Source organism: Danio rerio, chromosome 3 (genome assembly GCF_049306965.1).
Source record: "Danio rerio strain Tuebingen ecotype United States chromosome 3, GRCz12tu, whole genome shotgun sequence".
Taxonomy (NCBI): Eukaryota; Metazoa; Chordata; class Actinopteri; order Cypriniformes; family Danionidae; genus Danio; species Danio rerio.
Window position 1 is genome coordinate 34,860,242 of NC_133178.1, and position 22,158 is coordinate 34,882,399.

The 22,158-nt window shown below is 36.7% G+C and overlaps 1 protein-coding gene and 1 long non-coding RNA gene across 3 annotated transcripts in view; both read right to left on the bottom strand.

Annotated features, from left to right (window-relative positions):
• LOC141381238 (uncharacterized) overlaps positions 1-14,230 on the bottom strand; it is a 55,303-nt gene extending 41,073 nt beyond the window's left edge. Inside the window, exon 1 of the long non-coding RNA XR_012401108.1 lies at positions 14,064-14,230. This is a non-coding gene — a long non-coding RNA (uncharacterized lncRNA). The remainder of the gene's footprint in view (positions 1-14,063) is intronic.
• Positions 14,231-16,334: 2,104 nt separating this feature from the next.
• rab11fip4a (RAB11 family interacting protein 4 (class II) a) overlaps positions 16,335-22,158 on the bottom strand; it is a 97,192-nt gene continuing 91,368 nt past the window's right edge. Inside the window, exon 13 of one of the 2 annotated variants that reach the window (XM_009299532.5) lies at positions 16,335-21,891. In XM_009299532.5, coding sequence (XP_009297807.1) covers positions 21,775-21,891 — 117 coding nt within the window. In that variant the 3' untranslated portion in view covers positions 16,335-21,774. 2 annotated transcript variants of the gene reach the window in all.

Genomic DNA, 22,158 nt, shown 5'->3' on the forward strand with positions numbered 1-22,158 from the left:
CTGAAGTGATTGAAACTGTCTGACAGCAGGTTGTCTGGATGAAGACCAAAGGAAAAAACTTTCACCTATATAGCAAGAGAAGCTAAATATCTACAATTTTGAATCTTCACTATTTCACAAACGCATTCAAGTCCAAGAAAGAAGCTGGTCAACAAATGCAGAAGAGGTCAAGAATGAAGATAATGTGCGCTTGCACTGCAGTGCTAAACAGAGTAAAGGTCTGTCTGGCGAACTGTCTCGAAGTTTAAGAGAATGTGGACTGAAAGCCCCTTCCACAGAGCCATAAGACTTGACTAACCTTTGCTGAGGAGCATGTTGTGTGACTAAGAACTGATCCAAAGTTCGCTGTGGTGATGAAAGCTTGATTTCATTTATTTGGGTCCCACGGGAAGCATTATATTTGTCTTCAAAATGGGGAAAGACTGAACCCAAACTGTGTAAAGAAGTGAGTGAAAGGTGGAGGAGGAAGTCTCATGATTTGGGGGATGTTTTCTCCTTTCACATTTAGAAGTGAATATGAGAGGCTCCTTCAGCAATTCTTCATTACATTATTTTGGAAAAAAAATAAGTGTTCATAATATTATTCTCAGGCAACACGGTGGCTCAGATGTTAGCACTTTCACCTTAAAGCAAGAAGGGTGCTGGTTTGAGTCCCGGCTGGCTCAGTTGGCATTTCTGTGTGGAGTTTGCATGTTCTCATTGTGTTAGCGTGGGTTTCCTCTGGGTGCTACGGTTTCCCCGAGAGTCCAAAGACATGCGCTATAGGTGAATTGAATAGACTATTGGCCGTCGGGTATGTGTGTGCGCGCGTATGAGATTATGGGTGTTTCCCAGTACTGGGTTGCAGCTGGAAGGGCATCCGCTGTGTAAAAGTTGGCGGTTTATTCCACTATGGCGACCCCTGATGAATATAGAGACTAAGCCGAAGGAAAATGAATGAATGAATGAAAATTATTCTCCTATTTTTACAACCGTATGGATTTTCTATTTGAATAAGTCGAAGTAAACATAGTTAAGACTTTAATAATATTAGTGGTTTACATTTTTAGTTCACGTCTATTCCAAAAATAGATATATTTGTTTAGTTTGAAGACTTTCACTGTATTTTACTGAGCTGTACTGTAAAAATGTCTGGCGGCCTGGTGGCATAGTGGGTAGTACTGTCGCCTCTGTGTGTAGTTTGCAAGTTCTCCCCTTGTTCGCATGGGCTTCCTCCAGGTGCTCTGGTTTCCCCCACAAGTCTAAAGACATGTGTTATAGGTGAAATGGGTAAGCTTAATTGTCCATAGTCTATGTATGCATGTCCTGATCCTCCAGGTTGGGAGTTGAGCGTTGGGCTAACAACCTACCTCCTAAAAATGAGATGTTATGAAACACCAAGATGGTGCGGCTAAATATCAACATCGATAAAAATGGCTCTGGGAGTAAGTATTAGAGCATTTTGTCTACATTGCTGGACACTTATATAAAGCTATTTATTTCATATGAAATTATGAATAATATATTTTTTTTACTCCATGACAAGTTACACTTGTTGGACATTTTCTATAAATTGGTGAATTTACTTTTAATTTATAACAGTTGTAAGTTATTCAGGTGTGCTTGAGAGTCAGTCACACAACAGTTTTGAGATTTGGCTAAAAATGTAATAACACATTCGTTTTTATAACAAGAATTTGTCCTTGTAAGACAAATAAATGTTTTCTTATGGCATTTTAAATGCTGAATTAATTGTAGATGAATGAATTATAATCATTTGTGTCATGTGTGACAGTGAAAATACATGTCAACAACCAATAATAAATAATATGTATGTGTATGTTCCTGGTATTCATCACATTGCGGAACCAACATTTTCCTGGATTTCTGGAAGCAGCTCAAATCTATTCACGCAGACATTATTCCTCTTTTCAACACTACAAACCACAGCAGCTTCTCAGCACTTCCAAACATTTGCTCTTCTCATACCAAACTCATACCTGAAATTCACATGTCATGAGTTTTTTCTGTGGTTACAAACATGTGAGCCCTGTTACCAAGCCAGTTCGAATTACCGACATCTTCAAATGTGGTATTTTAAGTACGACACTGAGTGTGGTCTGTAAAAGAATACTTTCCGATTATTTTTCCCACAGTCTGATGGTCCAGTTTGTCACAGTTAATAGATACTGAAGCATGGCAGTTCAGGTATTTAGAGAAACCGATTTCTCTATGCTACTTAAGCAACTGCCATCATGATGAATGGGAATGCTTACGGACAACTCTCTCTCCCACAAAGTATCAAAAACCTCTCCAGTTTCCACCTGCACCCGCATAAGGTTGCTCCAGGCACACTGTCTAGTATGCACGACTGAATCTGTCACGCGTATTAATCTGATTCAACGCGTCAGATTGAATAGACAGCTTTCAGCTCATTTAGGGTCATTACATGTGTCAGAAGATATTCAAGAGTCACTTAGATGTGAAGACAAGCTGGTGTGTCACCAGCCCGGGCATCAGTGCCATCTCAGGAGACGTCCAGAACGTTTCTGGTCACAGTGGCAGTAGATGAGCTAGATGAACAGGAATGCCAGGCCTAAATACGACCCACATGGCTCCACACACCGCTCTCTCTGAGCTTGGCACCCTCTCCAGGCAGAACCAGCACAGTTGCCCGGCAACAAGTTTTAAGTCTGCTCCCCATTGGCGGCTTTGGCGAAGCCAGAACATAGAAAATATCTCAACACTGCAATCTGTTTTTCCATCAGTTACAGAGAACCTGAAATGCCAAGCTGGAATCTGTTTCTGCTCTAGGTTTAGACTGACAAACAGATTATTGCCAAATGTCATTCCAGTGCGATATGCCAAAAAACACTGCAGCGGGACTGTTTGAGGCTCTCATAGGCTCGCGCTTGTTAGCACGAGCTTTCCATAAGCCATTGTCTCACATTAGCCCCCAATGCGTTGGGCAGGCAGATAGACCAGGGCAGAATTCCCCTACTTTAAACAGCACGTTTCTATGAGTCATTATATGGGAAAGAGAGAGCGCTGGAGGCATGCCTGGACAGATCGGAGTTCCCCTTTATAGCACACACACACACAAAGACACACTCTCTGAGTCACACACTCCATGCTCTCCAGTAAGTTTAGCTTTTTTTTTTTTTTTTTTTAATAAAGTGTCATTTGGGATTCAACATCCCACTGAATTTGTCTTTATCTTTTCTGTAGCTCATTTCCATTCAAAATACAGTTCCCAACGCAGACCTCAGCCGAGTAATGTTGTAATTAACACCATATGGTCGTAAAGCTTCCATATGTTCGATTTAACAGGGACTACCGTACATAAAGTCCCTTGATGCTGTGTCATTCATACTGCACTGCAGGAAAGCCAAACTACTTAAAAAGTTGATTCACCCAAAAAAAAAAAAAAAACCCAGTCATCATTTATTAACCATCCTGTTGTTCCAAACGCATTACTTTCTGACAGAACATGAAAGAAGACATTTTAGAAGTCACAATAGAATTTATATTTGTTATTTTTATGGAATATTGTAATATTCAGCATAAATTATTTGCATTTTGAATCAAAATAGCTTTCCTTCCCTCTTCAACAACATCTCTTAATAGTAATATTGTTTAATATAAACAATTAATAATATTGTTTGAAGGTCACAATGCCTGTCTCTTACATGAGATCAACTAACTGCAAACCACAATGGTTTTACAAAGACTACATTCAATTTACTGTCATAATAATGTCAAATAATAAATAAAACATTATTATTTTTAAAATTGTATACACTACCGGTCAAAAGTTTGGGGTCAGTATGATTTTTAAATGTTTTAAATTAAGCTTCTTCTGCTCACCAAAGCTGCATTTATTTCAGCAAAAGAACAGTACAAATTGTAAAATTGTTAAATGTTATAGCAGTATAAAATATTTGTTCAAAAGTAGTTTATCATTTAATTTAATCATTTATTCCACTGGTTTTAAAGATGAATTTTCAGCTTCATTACTTCATTCATCAAAGCAGTTATTTACAGTTTTTCTCTATTGGTTTGGCTCGTTTCTTGAAACAGAAATTACATTCTTAAAACAACATGGACAAACCTCCAAACCACTTGGCAATTGTTGACAACAGAATTGAATTTCTCATTCATTTCATCAAATTGCAACTGATTAAGCACATCTTTGCAAACGATTAAGTACAGATAGCCAACATTTAGCACAATTTCCAAGTTCATAGATTTTGTTGATCTAAACTGATCTGTAACTCTAAGTCTAATGGTTGTTCAATTATCAAAATTAGTCAAGACCATATACCATGAATACCATACAGTAGGTGAATGCTTGGAACATTTGATTACAATTTATTACAGCTATTTATTCTTTTTGCTCTGATATATGGAAGTTACATTGTGTGTGGTTGGTCATTGCAGTAAAAAAAGGACTTACCATTTCCTTGGCAGAGTGCATTATGTGACGTCAAACCTAGGAGGCTACTCACCCTAAAATCCTAATTCTTTTTTCAGTTTTATGCACAATTGTATTTTGTTAGCTAGACAGAAACAGTACAGAAACCATTGTCAATGAAGGACTGGGCTAAGACTGTAAGGTGGACATGAGGGATATTTTAGTGGTCCTTTGCCATAATGACAAAACATCTAAACACTTTGACTTGCAGTACTTACACAATGCTAAAGGAACGAGGCATTTTGGGGGCACTGATTGTTTAAATGAGAAGGAAATTTAGTTTTGACACGTGAGTGAACTGTTTTGGGAAAGGTATGAACTTTTGCTAGTGAGCTAACAATTCTTTTACATTTAATAAATGCCGCCTTTAAAAAATGGCCCCAAACTTTTGACTGGTAGTGTACATTAAAGCGAAAGTAACATTTTATCTCAGCTTGGTTTTTTCTGTTTTCTCTTCTCAGTCTAATCTGAACTTATATTGCTGACATTTTGTGTAGAATCTCAAACTGGCGATTAACAATTAAGCTTTGCTTTTAGTCTGTTAAAGTACTGGTAATGAGGGATATATATTCAGATTTGTATATTTATTTCAGATATCTTATATAATTTATGTTATTGAATACCAAATATATTGCATACAAAATATTGGTTTCGCTTTAGTTTGATGGTCCCTTTAACACAGTTTATTGAATTTAATCTACATTGCACCTACATGCCAACCAATTCTCATTAGATTATTAGTAGACTGTTAGGTTGGTGTTAGGGTTAGTGTAAAGTGACATATACTTGCAAAGTTACTTATAGTCAGTTAAATGTCTGTTGAAGAAGCAGTATCAGCAAATATTAATCAGACAGCCTACTAATACTCAAATGAGAATTGGTATGTAGTTGCAACAGGGACCATCAAAATAAAGACTTACCAAAACATTTTATTATTATGCGTTATAGAATACAATTAGTAATACAATATTTTCTATTTTTAGTGAATGAATTATGACAGACCTATTATAACATTGTTTACTAAACAAGTAGTTCTAATTGACCCTTCGCTAAGCCACACCTAAAAACCACCACCCACCAATCGTGGTTGAGCAACCGTAGCTACGCACAGGGGCTCTGTCAAGGTTTCGTGCGAGGGAAACAGGCCAAAGCGTTGTGCATATGGATTGTGCAAATCTGATACGAGGTATCCTTAAAGTTTGGACTGGATGGTGGAATTTTTTTCCCTTTTCAAAACCAAAAACCCAAGAGGAGAGAAGCGTGGATCAAGCTCTGTGATTGGCGCAAAATGCGCGGATTTAAGTTGGTTTTGTATTGATCTTCCAGACACATTCAGTGATAGACCGCCGGCAATAACTCACACACCAATTACCCTAAACAGATCTGGGGAAGGTTTTAGACCCTTCCCTATAGTAAGTTATTCATAATAATAGCGAATAGGTCATAATAACATAAGTTACTGTTACGGAAAATCCGAATCTGCTGCTAACTTTACTGAACTTCAAATTTACATCTATTTTAAGCAACGAATATTTAAAATTACAAATCAACAGAAAACAGAGATGTGATCACAAACTGAGCACTTGCGATCAATATACTTTACCAGCAGCTGTTTTTCATTCATTTATATAAAGCAACCAAACATACTGACAGTTATAGGTAATTTATTGTACATTTACATTTTCACTCAGTATTTCACAAAGGAGAAATAAAAATCAATTTCTTTAAACTATTTTTGTTCCTCAACAATAGAAGGTTTGACATAGAAAATTGCGACCATGTTGGCATCAACTACTTCTTTAAAAATCAGAAAGCGGTGTTTAACACAGAGAACTGAAGAAAAGCTGCAGGACAAATTTGTGGTCAATCCATACCTATCTTACTGCCTTTTTAAAACAACATGACCTGTGATTATTTTGTTTCTTTCAGAGCTTCTTTGTACTCCTGATACCAGTTTACAGACACAGGAGGCCTTCAAATCAATTTTTCCCTTAAGAAAAACAGAACAGACCCAGAGGAAGATTTTCCTCAAAAGACCCGTGTGAACATAGACGACCTGCTGGACACATGGGAGAACACTGATCTTTTTATGGCCAGAGGGCAGACGTCACGTAGAGAACAGCAATTAACACGCAGGCCATCGATTTGTGGGGAGGTTTTGAGTTCCCTTAATAGTGCTCTGTGAGAAAAGCACTCAGTATGGACAACATGGAATTAAAGTGATAGTTCACTCTATATATATGTGTGTAAGAAAATCAAATACGGAGAGTCTAAAAACCCTTTTGTATGAGGAACTACTTTCTTCCACCATTCGTTCACATCTGCAGCTGACGTCAAAACAGCAGAAGCCGTTACTAATTCACCAACAGCACCGACAGCACCAACTTTGTGTGCTGTTAATGGCAAAATATCTCATAGCTATCAGCCAATCAATATGTATGTATGCATCACTTTCATCTGCGAATTACCCCCAATGTTATTTTGCTCACATTTAAGATGATAAGGATGAACACCATGAAATGGCATCAGTCTACAGAGATTTCTCCCTATAGTATTGCAGTCTGTTACAGTCTACAGTATTTCTCTGTTGCAATCGGGATATCACAATAATTAACCTCAAAAAAAGCAGTGCAATCACTACCAGATTACTTTTGTGTTTGCGATAAGGAAAAACGCTAAACTCATAAAGGCATTTCTTCTTTCTTTCTGCCAATACAACACACATTTCTGCTATGCGAGTGCCATCTCACACTCAATACACTACAATTATAGGATATAAATACAGCACTACAACATAAAAAAGAGATCGACTTAGAAAGTCACTTACCAGTTTAATAATGATTTGATCAGCTGTAGTTTAAAATTACCTGTACTTGTAGATAGACAACATCAACCTTTCTTTGGTCTTCTCAATGACTCTTAGAAATTCGAAATATATAAAAATAGGCACTATCCTTATTAATAAACTATAAAAATACATTCTTGACTAAAAAAAGCCTCAAAAGTACATTATGGCCGCATTTACACTGCACTGTTCAAGAGACTCTATTCCGAATTGTTTCTCCCATGTGGAACAGATCAGACATGGCCCATGTACGTGTAAGCAGGAACAAATCACATGGATTCCGATTTACTCAAATCAGATTCAGGCCTTGTTCAAATGTGGAAATTTGTCCGATATGAATCGGATCTGTGTTCTCGTGTCAGCAGTGTAAGCAGGTAGATCGGATTTTCACCTGTCAATGTGAGTCGCGCGTCATTAAAAACCATGGCGAAATTACAACTACTATTACAATATGAAGTCTAAAAAAGAAAGGCATATCCACCTGGCTCGATGGTGAATAAATTATGGGATGTCTTTCATTTTTGGGTGAACCAATTTAAAAGTCAACATCAACAAATAGCTTGTTCCTAACAAAACACAAATCCGACTTTTAATCAGAGTTCCGGAGCACAAACAGAGCTTATTGGATCTTATGGATCTGATTAACGTTCCATGCTAACATGCTTTATGAGTGTTGGATCTGGTCAGCACTGCTTATCTATCCCAGCCGACTATGAAGTAACTCTCAGCTGTGATTCAAAGTCTCCGCCTGGTCCAAGACCGCCCATCCTAAAAGGAGATCCGAGAGAAGCATGAAAGTGGAACAGACCCCTGTTCTCTAGGCTCCTCACTTCCGTCCTGCCTGCTCTTGTGAGAAGGAGGTCATTCACACCTTGCAGTGCTCAATCATGAGGAGCAGTCGTGCCTGGCCCAAATAGAGCGCTACATTCCCCTAGCAGAGAGGTAATGTAGCACACGCCATGACAGGCAAGCACGGGCTCTGGTGTGCGAGAGAAACAGCTGTGGGCTACAGCAACACTGACAGGTCATCTGAAACATATGGGGCCAATACCTGAAAGTCAACTTCAAAATTGGCCCTATTTACTTCCTTAAAGGACTCTCCTGCTGTCATTGCGAGTATGTTCACATTTTGGATAGAAAAAATTCTTTCAGAATTTTCGATGAACACTTTATGATGATTGCACATGGACAACAGGGAGGGGGACCAGATGTCCCTGTTTTCTGGGGGCATTTACAAGTTTTTATTGTCCTGTCCTCTACTGGAGTTATGCCCGGAACTGTCCCCATTTTAAAGCATGTTCAAAACAGCTGGAAACTGTTTGAAAAAAGCCTGACCAAGATAACAGGTCTGTTTACAAGGGTGATTGTGTTGTCATTATTTTCACCAACAGAAGCTAATTATTTGAAACATAAACCTGGAGGAGAGCTTATATAATCACTTATCAAAGAGGCTTTTGCTGTATCCAAAATCACCCTCATTCACTATCCCCTAATTGTTAGGGCTGGGCGATTAATCGGAATGTAATCGAAATTGACATTCAGAACCTATTATCGATCTAATGCTTCCAGGTCAATTTTTTCAATTACTTTTCCCTACCATGTGTGGAGTCATGTGACCACGCACTGTTAAGGCTGAGGCTGATTTATACTTCTTCGGCCACTTTGCAGGCACATCTGATCTCTGGTCAAGTAAGATGATCGACCCATTTTTGAATCTTACTGTGCACTACATTGACGTTGATTGGAAGCAATAAATAATTATATATTATAGTGTGCGTTTCCTTCAATTTAAAAATCAACTAATGCACCCTTCATTTAAAAATCTCTCACTTGTAATATGTGAACATATTTACTGTACAAAACTTATCAGTGAACTATGGGAGAAAATAAATAAATAAAAATAATCGTTTATTAATCGTAATCTAAAATATTGAATTAAGTGAGATTTTGGAATTTGCCCAGCCCTACTAATTAGTCCACTAATATAGTGCACTTAAAGAAAGGGAAAAAACAAGTGAGTGAATCCGAGTAGTAAGGCCTAATCCCAATTCTATTTTTGTACCCCTACCCTTTGGCCCTTAAAACCGAATGTGAAGGGGAAGGGCTTCAAAATTTACCCCTGAGAATTGCGACAGCACTACAGCACCTGCACACGTCATCAAATATCATCGCAATCTCTTGCTTCATATGAGATCAGATGATGGCGACTGCTGTAGTTATTTCAGTTATTATTTTTTGGTATCTTCAGGAAATCACTGAAGGCATATATTAAGTTATCATGACAATCTAATGTGGCAGTAAGATCGTAACTATACTGTGCATTTACACATTGGCCATATATCTGTGTAAGCTCACCAAAAACATTAACATTATAGCAGACACCGTGAACAGCTCCCTTTCAGCCACAAGACTTTTCTGACAGGGTATTCGAATGTCAGCGAGTGTCAGAATGTTGTGGGACTGCTGTACAGTAACAGGAGTTATTATTAGGGATTATGGATTTAAATATATAAATATAAATTTTTAAATTATAAGTTTTAATAAATTTTTAAAATAAGTTTTTATTTTAGCATTTTTTTAAAGCATGACGGTAAAACACGTACGCAGTTATAAATATATTAAAACATGTGCTTGTTTGTTGTAAAAATTCATAATAATGCATAAAAAATTAGTAAAAAATACCAATTTGTGGATCTCCTTACTTCCGGGTGCAACTATTCTGCAGTTGTGGCTGGTGTATTCCTGGAAATTTTCTTACCCCTTGGTTTTGAGTGTGGTCCTGAAAACTCTTCATTCGAACGGCTATCTACCCCTTCCCCTTAGCCCTACTCCTTCAAGCTAAAGAGAATTGAGAATTGAGATATCCTTCACAGAAATGCGCAAAACGAGGGGTAGCGGTAAGGGTAAGGGCTAAGGGGTAAAATTGGGATTGGGCCTAAGTGCACTACAATATGCCATATTGCTAGTGCTTTGCTGGTTGTTAAATAGGAAATATATAAAGTAAATTTATAAAATACAATAATAAATTACTTAATAATACAGCTGTGGATGTCCACTTATGGTCAAACATGAGAATACTTTTGCCACACAAATTCTGACAGTGCATTATGGGTATTCTCTAGCCATTGAGTGTGCATCGCTTGTACCCTAATTATTGCAGTGCATTATGGCAGGGGTTCCCAAACATGTCAGCTCACAACCCCAAAATATATATATAGTCATTATTTGTTTATATTAATATTAACCTCACTTATAAAGGTAAAGGCGTACCAAACCGAACCGTACCACTTTTCCGGCACCCTTTCAAAAGGGTACCAAACACGAGAAAGGGTACCATAAGGTGGAGCTACACGCGCAGCTGAATGCTGATTGGTTGCAGAGATACGTCACGAGCTCGTGTGGAGCTAGCCAGTAAGAAAACAAAGGAACCGCCATGTTTTAAATACACAGCCGAGACATTACATCGTAATACTATATGCATAAAATAACGAGCCATGGATGACCCGGGCTCAAACAAACCTTGTTGTCATTTTGATGTACAGACACAAAGCCAAGAAGAAAAATCTGCCGTGTCCTGTTGTTGTTTTACGAGGTCGTCTAAAAGTGTGAGCGGTATTCACTTTCTTCAGGGAGCTCGCGATCGGGTCAATATTTGATATGAAGAACTTCTTTAGCTTTTAGCGTGCGTGATTATTGAAGTTTCTCCATCATCTGATCCTTTCAGGAGGAAAAGGACAAACGCGAGAGTGAAGCGCAAAAAAACAAAGAAGAAGCCCGACAAAACATTGGAGCAAATCGTTTTAGCAACCTAAACCACAAACAAACAGCCATGTTTATCAGCGCCTTTTGGACTATTATGAACTCGGAATGACAGAATGGCTCTCTAACAGAGGCGACATGTGCTGCTGAAGATTACAGACACACATGAGAGGTTTGCACTGACTGTGAGCTATGTTGTGTGTTGTTTATGAACCTAAGTAAGGACTAAATGTATGCTGTGTGTAGTTTTTCTGTAATTGGTAACATATTGGTGACTGTAAGGATCTGTATGTGTTCATATATGTTGCATTTATATATTTATTTTTGTATAATTGCAGACGTTACAGTAGGCTATTTCGTCATTGATCTGCAGTTATAATCAAATTATGTACATAGAAAAGTTAGTTATAAACATCTATACAGAAGTATTTATTTGTATAAAGCATCTGTTTTGTGAGAAGTGCTTCTCATAATATGTAAACGATCTATACAGCTTTACTATAGACAATTATTCAAGCGAGAATGACGTCGACTGAAACTTTCTGTCGTGCGCTATGCCCACTAAAAGGGTACCCTTTTTAGTGGAAACGCAAGCCTGAAAAAAGGTGACCCGTACCGAGTACTGACCTGTACCGTACCGCACTGTACCAGTCAGTAGAAACGGGCCATTGGAGATCTCATGTTCAGTTGTGGCATTTATTTTTGATGTACGTGAGTGTCGCAAGGTGTCAAAGTTTAACATTGTGTCGTAAAATCAATCTGCTGCAATTAACACTATTGCTGTGTCAGTAATCTAGCGTAATAAATAAAAGGCTGATGGATTTTTATTTAAGTGTTGTTATTTTATGTAACTATTATTTGTATCTTCTGTATGTTATGGATAAAATATGGTCATTCTAATAGTTTAATAATATATATATTTTTGGAACATACCAAGTGACCCCTCCCTTATTGTCTCGCGACGCCCCCAGGGGGTCCCGACCCCTACTTTGGAAACCACTGCATTATGGGAATGATTGAGTGAACTTTAGAGCCTCAACTATGGTTTGAGACACCACTGCAAATGAGTGTGAGCTACCTCAAATAGCACACTATTTTAGAGTATAGGAGGTAATTTTGGACAAAGTCATTGTTATCGGTTTCATAGTAGTCTGAAATTTACTGTTAACGATGTAGGTGATTTTTTGTTAGCGCATTAAATATTTTTTGCTGACACTAGTCTTTGGTAATGCAAAAATTCCAGTCAGTACTGACACTTAAAAAAAAAAAAAACATTCAGGCAAAACCAAATGAATACATGATGATACACTGAGGTCTTAAAATGTCACACGATCGGTCTTTGCGTGAAAAATTATTCTGTAATCTGTAGCCTCAGGCAAATGGGGAAATCCAGTTCTTTTTTTATAAACTGGGTATTCCAGACAGTTTGTGGTTCGAAAAAAGCTGCTTCACCGGTTAATTTGCATAACATTAGCCTAAAAAATTATATAACATACACAATTATCACAATTATATTAAAGTACCGTTAACACTTAAAAAACAATGCAAATACAATGTGTTGGTGGAACAAGTATTCCACACTCATGTGCATTTTGACCCATATTACTTCATAAGACCAGAATGTATAGTCAGAAGCCACAGGTAGTAATTTAGTTTGCCCGTGTGTGTTTTAAAACAATAATGGTAACCGTTAATTCACCAAGGACCACAGTTTAATCTAAAAAAACATCTTTTACGTTCTGCTGCAGTAAATTAGTCTTGAGGGTTGAAAACCAAAAAAAATAGTCCAAGCGTATTTGCTATTTTACATTTTTATATACTACAGTTTTTGCCACATTTTGATAAATAATGTCATAAAAGCTGTTTTAACGTTAAGTTATGATTGAATTGCCACTTGTTACAGTTATGAAATAGTTTGATAACAAGCAGGAATTGCTCATGAGCCAATAACAAGGCCACATTGAAATGGTCTATACAGACAGACAGACAAAAAATCTGCCTTTTACCTTCAATGGTCATAATATATCTTCTTTCAGCTATGCAGCCATTTCTGTCCTTCCTTTCTAAATATATCCCTTTAAAAATGCAAAAGCTGAGACAAATAGGCATTTAGTGCATTTTGGAGAGTGTCTGGGAGACTTTGTGTTTGGACAGCTGTGATAAAACACATGTAAGTCATTCTTGAAGAGAGCATTCCTGTTAGATGTGTCTAATGAGAATTGTGCGGGAGGCGACTGGCTTATCAGAGCCTCAGCAATGCGAAGAATGAGGATATTGCTCGAATACAAACACTTTATGAGTGGAATGCATAGTAAAGTGGAGTTATTATGAGACTTGGACACATGTATGGTACATGCGTGATTGTCATCTGACTATTATTTGTTCCAAATAAAGGCCCCAGGGAGCTTTGTGAGGGACTTTGAGGCATGAAGACACACACATCTGGGCTGCTGGGAGACAGCGTTGCCCTTGAACTGAGTAAATACACCCACAAAAAAAAAAAAATCTTAAATAAGAAAGAAAAATGTAACTGAAGGTAATAGCATTTGCTTGCTGCTGGTGTCGTTAGCTGTGAATATTCCTCTGTTTCTGTCAGAGAAATAGAAAAGGTATATCAGTTCATTCAACAATAGATTCAAATGTTTACAAAACTCCATAGCACCCTCTGCTGGACTGTTCTTAGAAAATGGGTAAACTAAATGAACTAAAATTAAATACGCTCAAATCTTACCCTCAAATACTGTTATATATTGGTTACATTTCATGCAACCTCCTGTAAAAACACACATTATGAATTTACGTTTTAAAATCTGCTGACGAAGACTTCTGTTGCATGCTCGAATTTCCAGACCAGTGTGCAACTTTCCCGGTCAAACTAAAATTAGCCTATATATTGACATAGAAACGTTAAATGTGTTTACTGAATATGTTATGCTGACTGATATTGACGCTGTGATTGTTGTTAGGATGATAAAGCATTCACCTTAAAATGATAAATTAACTTACCTTGACGACATTCGAACAAGAGGATTTCTGTCCCCTTGTTAAATATATTTACTCAAAACATTCATACTTAAGAATTTTTGAAGAAACCTTTTTTCCACTTAAAACATTCATTTAAACATTTACAGCATTCAAACAACGTCTCGGGATGATCAATATGATTGTTTCTCATAAGAGAACCAATGAAATTCATTCTTGAGTGTCACGTGGCACCTTTGAACTTCTGCAAGACCCATGAGGTTTGTTCCTGCGAGTCAAGCAGGTATGGCTGCGTCTCTTTTTTCATATATATTTAACATATCTTAATCGCTTGCTTTTTCTATAAACAGTCTGCCACTTCCACAAAGAAGTTAAAAGAGTTAAAAGTTGGTCAAAAAATAACAGCTCGTAGCTCGTATTTTTAATCAGTGAGTGTTAGGTAATATGCAAGTTGCTAAATATTTAGTTTTTGACAACTATTTTAAATGCAAACTACCAGTTGAAATTTTTATCAAAGCTTTTTTTTTATTACTCTTATTCATTATTCTTTATATATATATATATATATATATATATATATATATATATATATATATATATATATATATATATATATATATATGTATATATATATATATATATATATATTCATTTTCTTGTCGGCTTAGTCCCTTTATTAATCAGGGGTCGCCACAGCGGAATGAACCGCCAACTTATCCAGCAAGTTTTTACGCAGCGGATGCCCTTCCAGCCGCAACTTATCTCTGGGAAATATCCACACACACATTCACACACACACACACACACACTACGGACAATTTAGCCAACCCAATTCACCTGTACGGCATGTCTTTGGACTGTGGGGGAAACTGGAGCACCCAGAGGAAACCCACGCAAACGCAGGGAGAACATGCAAATTCCACACAGAAACCCCAACTGAGCCGAGGTTCGAACCAGCGACCCAGCGACCTTCTTGCTGTGAGGCGACAGCCCTACCTACAGCCCTACTTATATATATAGTGAAAATTACTGTATATTTTACTATATATATGAAGACACACATCTGGGCTGATGTGAGCATCTCTGTTACTGCACTGCTATTCACTATATATTAGATAGATTATCATTTAAAAATTTTATGTAACATTTTGTTTTGTGAATGAATCTGATTTTTATTCCTAATGTGAATACTGTCACTTAATGAATACCAGGTAATGCACAAGACATCGTTGAGCAAATGAAGGCAAAGGCAGGTGCAGCTAAGTGTATTCAGCATTGAACTCCATTGTATTAATAATGGAGTTGTTTATGTTTTCACTATAATAAGTTCATTATCATTTTTTTTTAATATACTGCATTAAATAATATAGTTTAAAGCAATGTTTTTGAAATATTAGGAAATAAATTAGAAAATTACTCATGCAAACTTTAATGTAATACAGTTTGGTCTTTTTACCTTCGGCCTGCAGTCCTCAATTAAGTTTAGTTTTGGGCCCATCACAAGCCCAAAGCCAGCCTATTGAAAGGGGTGGATCTTTTTTTTCTCAAAAATGTGAACTTTTTGCAGTTATTCCCCTCAATTTTTATTAAATTATGAAGTTTAAATGTTGCATTTTAGTGACATTTTAAGCAGTAATCTTTGCTGCATTAGCTTGTCAGATTCTGATCATAACCACACTCTTTGACGCAACAAAAATATTTCCAACAATTTTGTCAAAGTGCTTACCATACTATTTTACCTCAAAGTGTTTATTTAGAAGTGTGTGTTTAAACTTATTAAGTTATTACAGTTTTAACTTAAGTTAATACAGTTTTAGAAATGTTAGGAGATTAGAATTTAAAATAAAAAAATTGAAAAAAGTATGAAAAAACACTTATTTTAAAATACAATTGTATTATCATGCATCATTAAAATAAAAAAGAAATCTGTTAAAAGTTATTAAAAACCAAATACATAACATAAAAAACGGTATAATTAAATTTAAACAATTAAAAATTACATTAGTTTTAAAGCCTTCGTCTACTGGTTATTTTTTTACAATTTATGATGGCATACTGCCAAAAATGGGACAAATGAGCTCATATAGGGGCCAAATTCTGGACCACCCAAACCCCCCTGGCTACAGGTCTGCGTCTTAAAAAAATGTGGGCACCCCTGTGCAATAGGTTTCCAACTTTGTCCACTAGATGCAGACAAAATGACAATTTTTGCAAGCTGAAGTAAACAGAGTAACGTTCCCAGATTAATACCTATTTCTTGATAAAGCAATAAAAAAAAAGTCTCATCATTTCAAATCATGCCAAACAAGTCATTTATTGTACATTTCAAATTTGTCATAACTTTGAGGCAATTGTTTAATTTTCTGAAAGCTTTTTTATTTTCATTTGTCCTTTCCTACTTGTGAAATATAAACAAGTAATAGTGATCTAGTTATATACCCACACACTGGACAAAAGAAAGGTCTATGCTTTTCTATAACAACCAAAGAAAAGGTGTAAAAAAAAAAAAAAAAGTAAATTAAAAAGGTTGTCTTAACCATGACCCACAAACTGTGTAATGTCTAACCTGTAGCAGTGGACACAGACACAGCACGACTCCTTAAAATGTGCAAAAGAAAAAACGACACTGGGTCAGGGTTTGGTCATCCAAGTGTTGAACAGAAATCATATGAAACATTAAAGTTTTAATATGAGCTTAAAATCCAATTTCCTTTCTTTAAATTAATAATGAAGAATGAGTTTTGTCTGTGACAGTTACAAATGATTTATACATTACTTGGTCGCACGTCTAACTTACTGTTTTCTCATAAAACTATAAAAGACAGCCTTTCCTTTATTCATTAAAGTTGATGAGTGGCACATCAATACAAATATTAACTAGTCTCTGTACAACATTTACAATGAGTGAAAAACAAAATGCTACAACACAAGTCCAACAGAAAGATATAAAAGCTCCTCTATAAATGATTAATAGTTTTTGAAACAATCCAAAAAACAGTCATTGTTACATTCCAAATAAAGGAAACACAAACAGAAGGAGATTAAGACCATGCAAAGAAACAGATTCAGTACAATTTGTGCAACAAAGCAAAACTAGTTTGTGACAATCGAGCGTGTAGCAGTTTTGGCTCCTTTCCGTAAACTACACAAGAATCGAAGATACTGTGATGATCACGTCGTGTTTGACTGGCTAAATCTAAGAGATGGGAATCGGGGAATACGGAATACTGTGAGTGTGGTGATACATTCATGGGATGTACAGTTCAAGCACTTGCTTATGACAGTTAACTGTGCAGCTTCCTTTACCCATGGCACTGATGTACAATATTAACATATGAACATATTTAGAATTTATTCAAATTCTCAGCTTGTCTGGATTCATTTGATTTAGATGGTAACATCTGTGTTCATTTATTAAGATACACATTTTCCCTTGGCTTAGTCCCTTATTTGTCAGGGGTCGCCAACTATTCCAGCATATATTTTTTTTTTATGCAGCGGATGCCCGTCCAGCCACATCCCAGTACTGGGAAGGGTATAATGACATGTCTTTAGCAATTTCAAATGTTGTCGTTAGATTTAAAATTAAAATTAAGTTAAAATTATAAATAGGTAGAAATTTCAAATAAATTAATTTGCTGTGATTGAAAATCTTTCCCATGGATGGGTTGCGGCTGGATCTGCTGTGTAAAAACATGCTGAATAAGTTGGCGGTTCATTCCGCTGTGGCGACCCCAGATTAATAAAGGGACTAAGCTGACAAGAAAATGAATGAATGATTGAAAATCAGGATTATTCCACAAACTCTTTTTAAAAGAAAGAAGTTAAAACATTGTTATTGTGTCTGTGTTAATTTATTCATGTGAGAAAACATGAAAAAAAGTTTTTTATGCGTTAAATATACAAATAAAAATTTGGATCACAGAAAGTTGTGAATCCAGAGAAACTGAGAATTTTCTTTTTTTTATTATTATTATTTCATATTTAGCCTATATATACTGTTGGAAAGTTTTGGGGTCAGTAAGATTTTTAACCTGAAGTAAAGCAGCGTTATTATTCCAGTCTTTAGAGTAAGAAATCACAATACTTCAGAAATCATTCTAATATGCTGACTTTGCGCTTAAATATTTAGCTTTTTTTTTTTACAATTCTGGAAACAAATTTGCGGGATTGTAAATTAGATTGATGAATAGAAAGTTTAAAAAGACAGCATGTATTTGAAATTCTTGTATTTGAACTCTCTGTCACTTTTTGATTAATTCAGTGCATCGTAGCTCTACAGGTTTATTTTCTATTACAAATATACATCTCAATGACCCCAAACTTTTAAAGCTAGTGTCTGAATTTGCATATATTTGAGATTTAAGACCACACATTGTTCTAATAGAGACACAGAGCATAATCTTTATGTTTAATCACACTGTATTATGATCATAATTTAGTGGGGTTCCTTACGGTGGCCGAGAGCTTGTTGAAATTTAAGAAAACACATGTAATTTAAGAAAAGCGCAGGCAAATTTCAGGAATTTTCTCAGCTCTGCAGTCTAATGCTTGATCTCTAAAATGGAGGGGTTGTGGTCGAGGATGGCCAGGATGATTTTGTCCATGTACTGCCGCAAACGGAAGTTGATCTCCTCTTGTTCATCTTCATTCATTTTTACAGCACACACACTGCAAATTCTCACAACCGAAACACAATTTTAACAAACACTCTGCGTTTTCTCACAACGCAAACAGTTAAGAAAACAAAGCAAATTCTCACAACACTTTCAAATAGCACGGAACAGAAATGTTTCAAGGGGACCCTAAAACCTGACAGACCCAGCTATTTAAATTATGAACTGCATCCCAAAGTGCACACTTCCATACTAAATAGTACACTAAAAACCGTATGAGATCCGAGTAGTATGTCTGAATTCATAGAATTCGAAAAACAGTATGCGAGAAGTACCCGGATGACTTACTACTTCCAGCGAGATTCTGATGCCCCATAAATGGGAGTGAAGCGACGCAACAGACGCGGGTAGGTCACATGATCATGACAAAATGGCCAATGTAGTACGTTCAAGTTTAATTACCATACTACTCACATTCATACTGTATAGGACATACTTTTCTAACGACCATGTAGTACATTTAAATTTAAATGCAGTGCCTACTGAGTAGTAGGCGATTTCAAATGCAGCTATGGTTATTTAGGCTAATAAAATACAAAAGACAAGGGAAGTAGGATGCTAAAATCAAAACAATCTTAAAGGGCACCTATGGTAAAAAAATCTACTTTTCAAACTGTTTGGACAGATCTGTGTGTTGGTATAGTGCAGTGGTTCTCAAACTGTGGTACGTGTACCACTAGTGGTACGCAGACTTCCTTCTAGTGGTACACGGAGGAATGAAATATGTCATGTACATGCTACATATATTTCAAAATTTATCAAAAATTATGTTTATAATATGCCAAATATGACATATAGCCTACATTTCTGAGGTGATCTGCCACGTTTTTTTTACTGTGCAGAGTTGTAGCTGCTGTAGTAGGCCTACTACGCTACTGTATTTCAATACTGCTCATTATGGTGGTACTTGGAGAGACTATTTTTTTCTGAGGTGGTACTTGATGAAAAAAGTTTGAGAACCGCTGGTATAGTGTATAGACCGTCATACTGGGGTGATATGAACACACCCAGTCCTTTTTTTTCAATTTAACTACAAAAAAAGGGTCGGCCAATTGGAGCTGTTTTCAAATCGATCGCACCATTACGTAGGTGTGCGATCCCCCCGCCCACCGAATTGATTGATAGCTGCGCGCATTAACATGTTCCGGTAGTCACGTGTATATGTCAACAAGACCAGACAGACATACGCAATGCAACCGGGAATAAAAGGTCTGTTCTGTTCGCTAGGATCAGCAATCATCATCAAATGTGATTAAGAGTGAGTTTCACATGTTTAAAGTGTTTTAAAACAGTGCACGTGTGTAATTAATTACAGCGATTTACTTCAGCTTTACTTTATCAGCACAGCCGCGTGTCAGAACAATTATAAAAGAAGACGCTTCAATCCCGGTTTGTGGAAGTTAAATCAGGTTTATTTTGTACATTAGCATAACAGATATCCACACAGTACTTGAGGTTAGCCTTAACTAAGCTAAGCGCGCTCTGTCTGTCTGCCTGCCTGCCTGCCTGTGTGTCCGTGTGTATCTGTGTGTGTGTGTGCGTGAGTGTGTGTGTGTGTGTGCGCGCGCGTTAACTTCGTAACGATATTGTGTGTGACTCATCAATGCAACTTCACAATACTGATTAGTAAAGGTTAGTTCTTACTGTAGTATCTCACAAACGCTACGTGAGACCTTCTTCCTTTAAGTCTGTCTGTTGTCTGATGCAGCTGAGGGAGGAGGCATGTAGAAACAGTAGGCGGGCAGAACTCGGCTTAAAGGCGCAGTACGACAAAACCACCCCCTGCTGGAAATCAGTATAAAACAGCATCTTGTAAAAGGTATAATGAAAAATCTGATGGGTATTTTGATCTGAAACTTTATATACACATTCTAGAGACGCAAAAGACTTATATTAAATCTGAAAAAAGGGGTAACCTAGGTGCCCTTTAAAACTCCTTTTCAAAGATCACCCACAACTTCACTGAGCATAAGTCATGGCACAGCGGCGTTCGACATGTTTTTGGGTCCACTTAAAACATTTCTATTGTGTTCCGTTCTTTTAGCAAGTGTTGTGAGAAAATGCAGCATGTTTTTTATTAATTTGTTTGCATTGTGGGAAAATGCAGCACATATGCTGTCAAACGGATGAAGATCTTTTCTCAATTTGCTGGTGTTTTTTTTTTAATTGCAATGTGTTTTCTTAAATCGCAGCACATTAAGCTCTCTCGGCCAAGAAAATATCATGATATAATAATCATCTACCTCTCACTCATCACATCCTTTACCAAACCATGTCATCCAAACTTAGACTTCTAAGAAAAATAAACCTTTCTTATTTCACATAATCTATAGATTTTTCTCTCTATATGTATACGCTATTGTACAAATTGCATCGTCTGTACTCACACGGCTCGCTTGTGCTTCTTTACTGGTAACATCACGTACAGACCTGTCAGAAGCTGTAGGATTATTTAACGACTGAACGCATCAGTCAAACAGCAGTGTGTTTTATTTAATGATGGACTGACTTGTTTTAATTCACAGAGAGCATTAACACATGCTTCCTCACCTGCTTGTTTAGTTATTATGCAGTCTTTCTATTGCTCTGTTTGTTGATTCAGCACTGGATTGTTAAGACTTCAAAGGCCTGAGGGCTGATTAACATGTTCAAATAATACTAACAATATTAATAATAATAACCCCCACGTGCCATGTTTAGCTCTTTTTATGGTGTGATATTTCATATAATTCTACGTGTTTTGTTGGTGTAGAATACAACACTGAGTTGTACATACTCAGAGGTAGTGTGTATTTAACTTAGAGTGAAAAGTACATTTCTACTCTAGATTCCAGTTTCATCAAATTTTCTTGTCATTTCTACAGAGCATGATGACATGAGCGGTGATGGAAACTGTAACCTGTTTGTGAGAGACATAGACACCATAATTTCGACAGTACTGTAAAACTTGCCCTGTGAATACATGATGGACTGGTGTAAAGGGCAAAGAAGGGACATTTCTCACTCCCGGCCTGAAGAGGGAGCTCTCTGCCAATGGTGAGTCCTCTCAGCTCTGCAGTCTAATGCTTGATCTCTAAAATGGAGGGGTTGTGGTCGAGGATGGCCAGGATGATTTTGTCCATGTACTGCCGCAAACGGAAGTTGATCTCCTCTTGTTCTTTCAAAGCGTCAACCAGCTGGAAGGATAGAGATATTGACCAAACGAATGATTCACTTACTCAGTTAACCAAACAAAACTTTTGTGTGAAACATTTTCTGGCTTCCTTCAGAATAGAGTATCTTCTAATGTCCTTAATATAACTGCAAAATGACTGCAAAATTAATAAAACACACTACATATTAAGGCACAGGGGTGCAGTAAAAATATTCACAGTTTAAAAAGAAGCTAACTTTTGCACACAAGTTTTTTTTTAAACTTTTTTTACAGCAATTGTGTGTTTTTA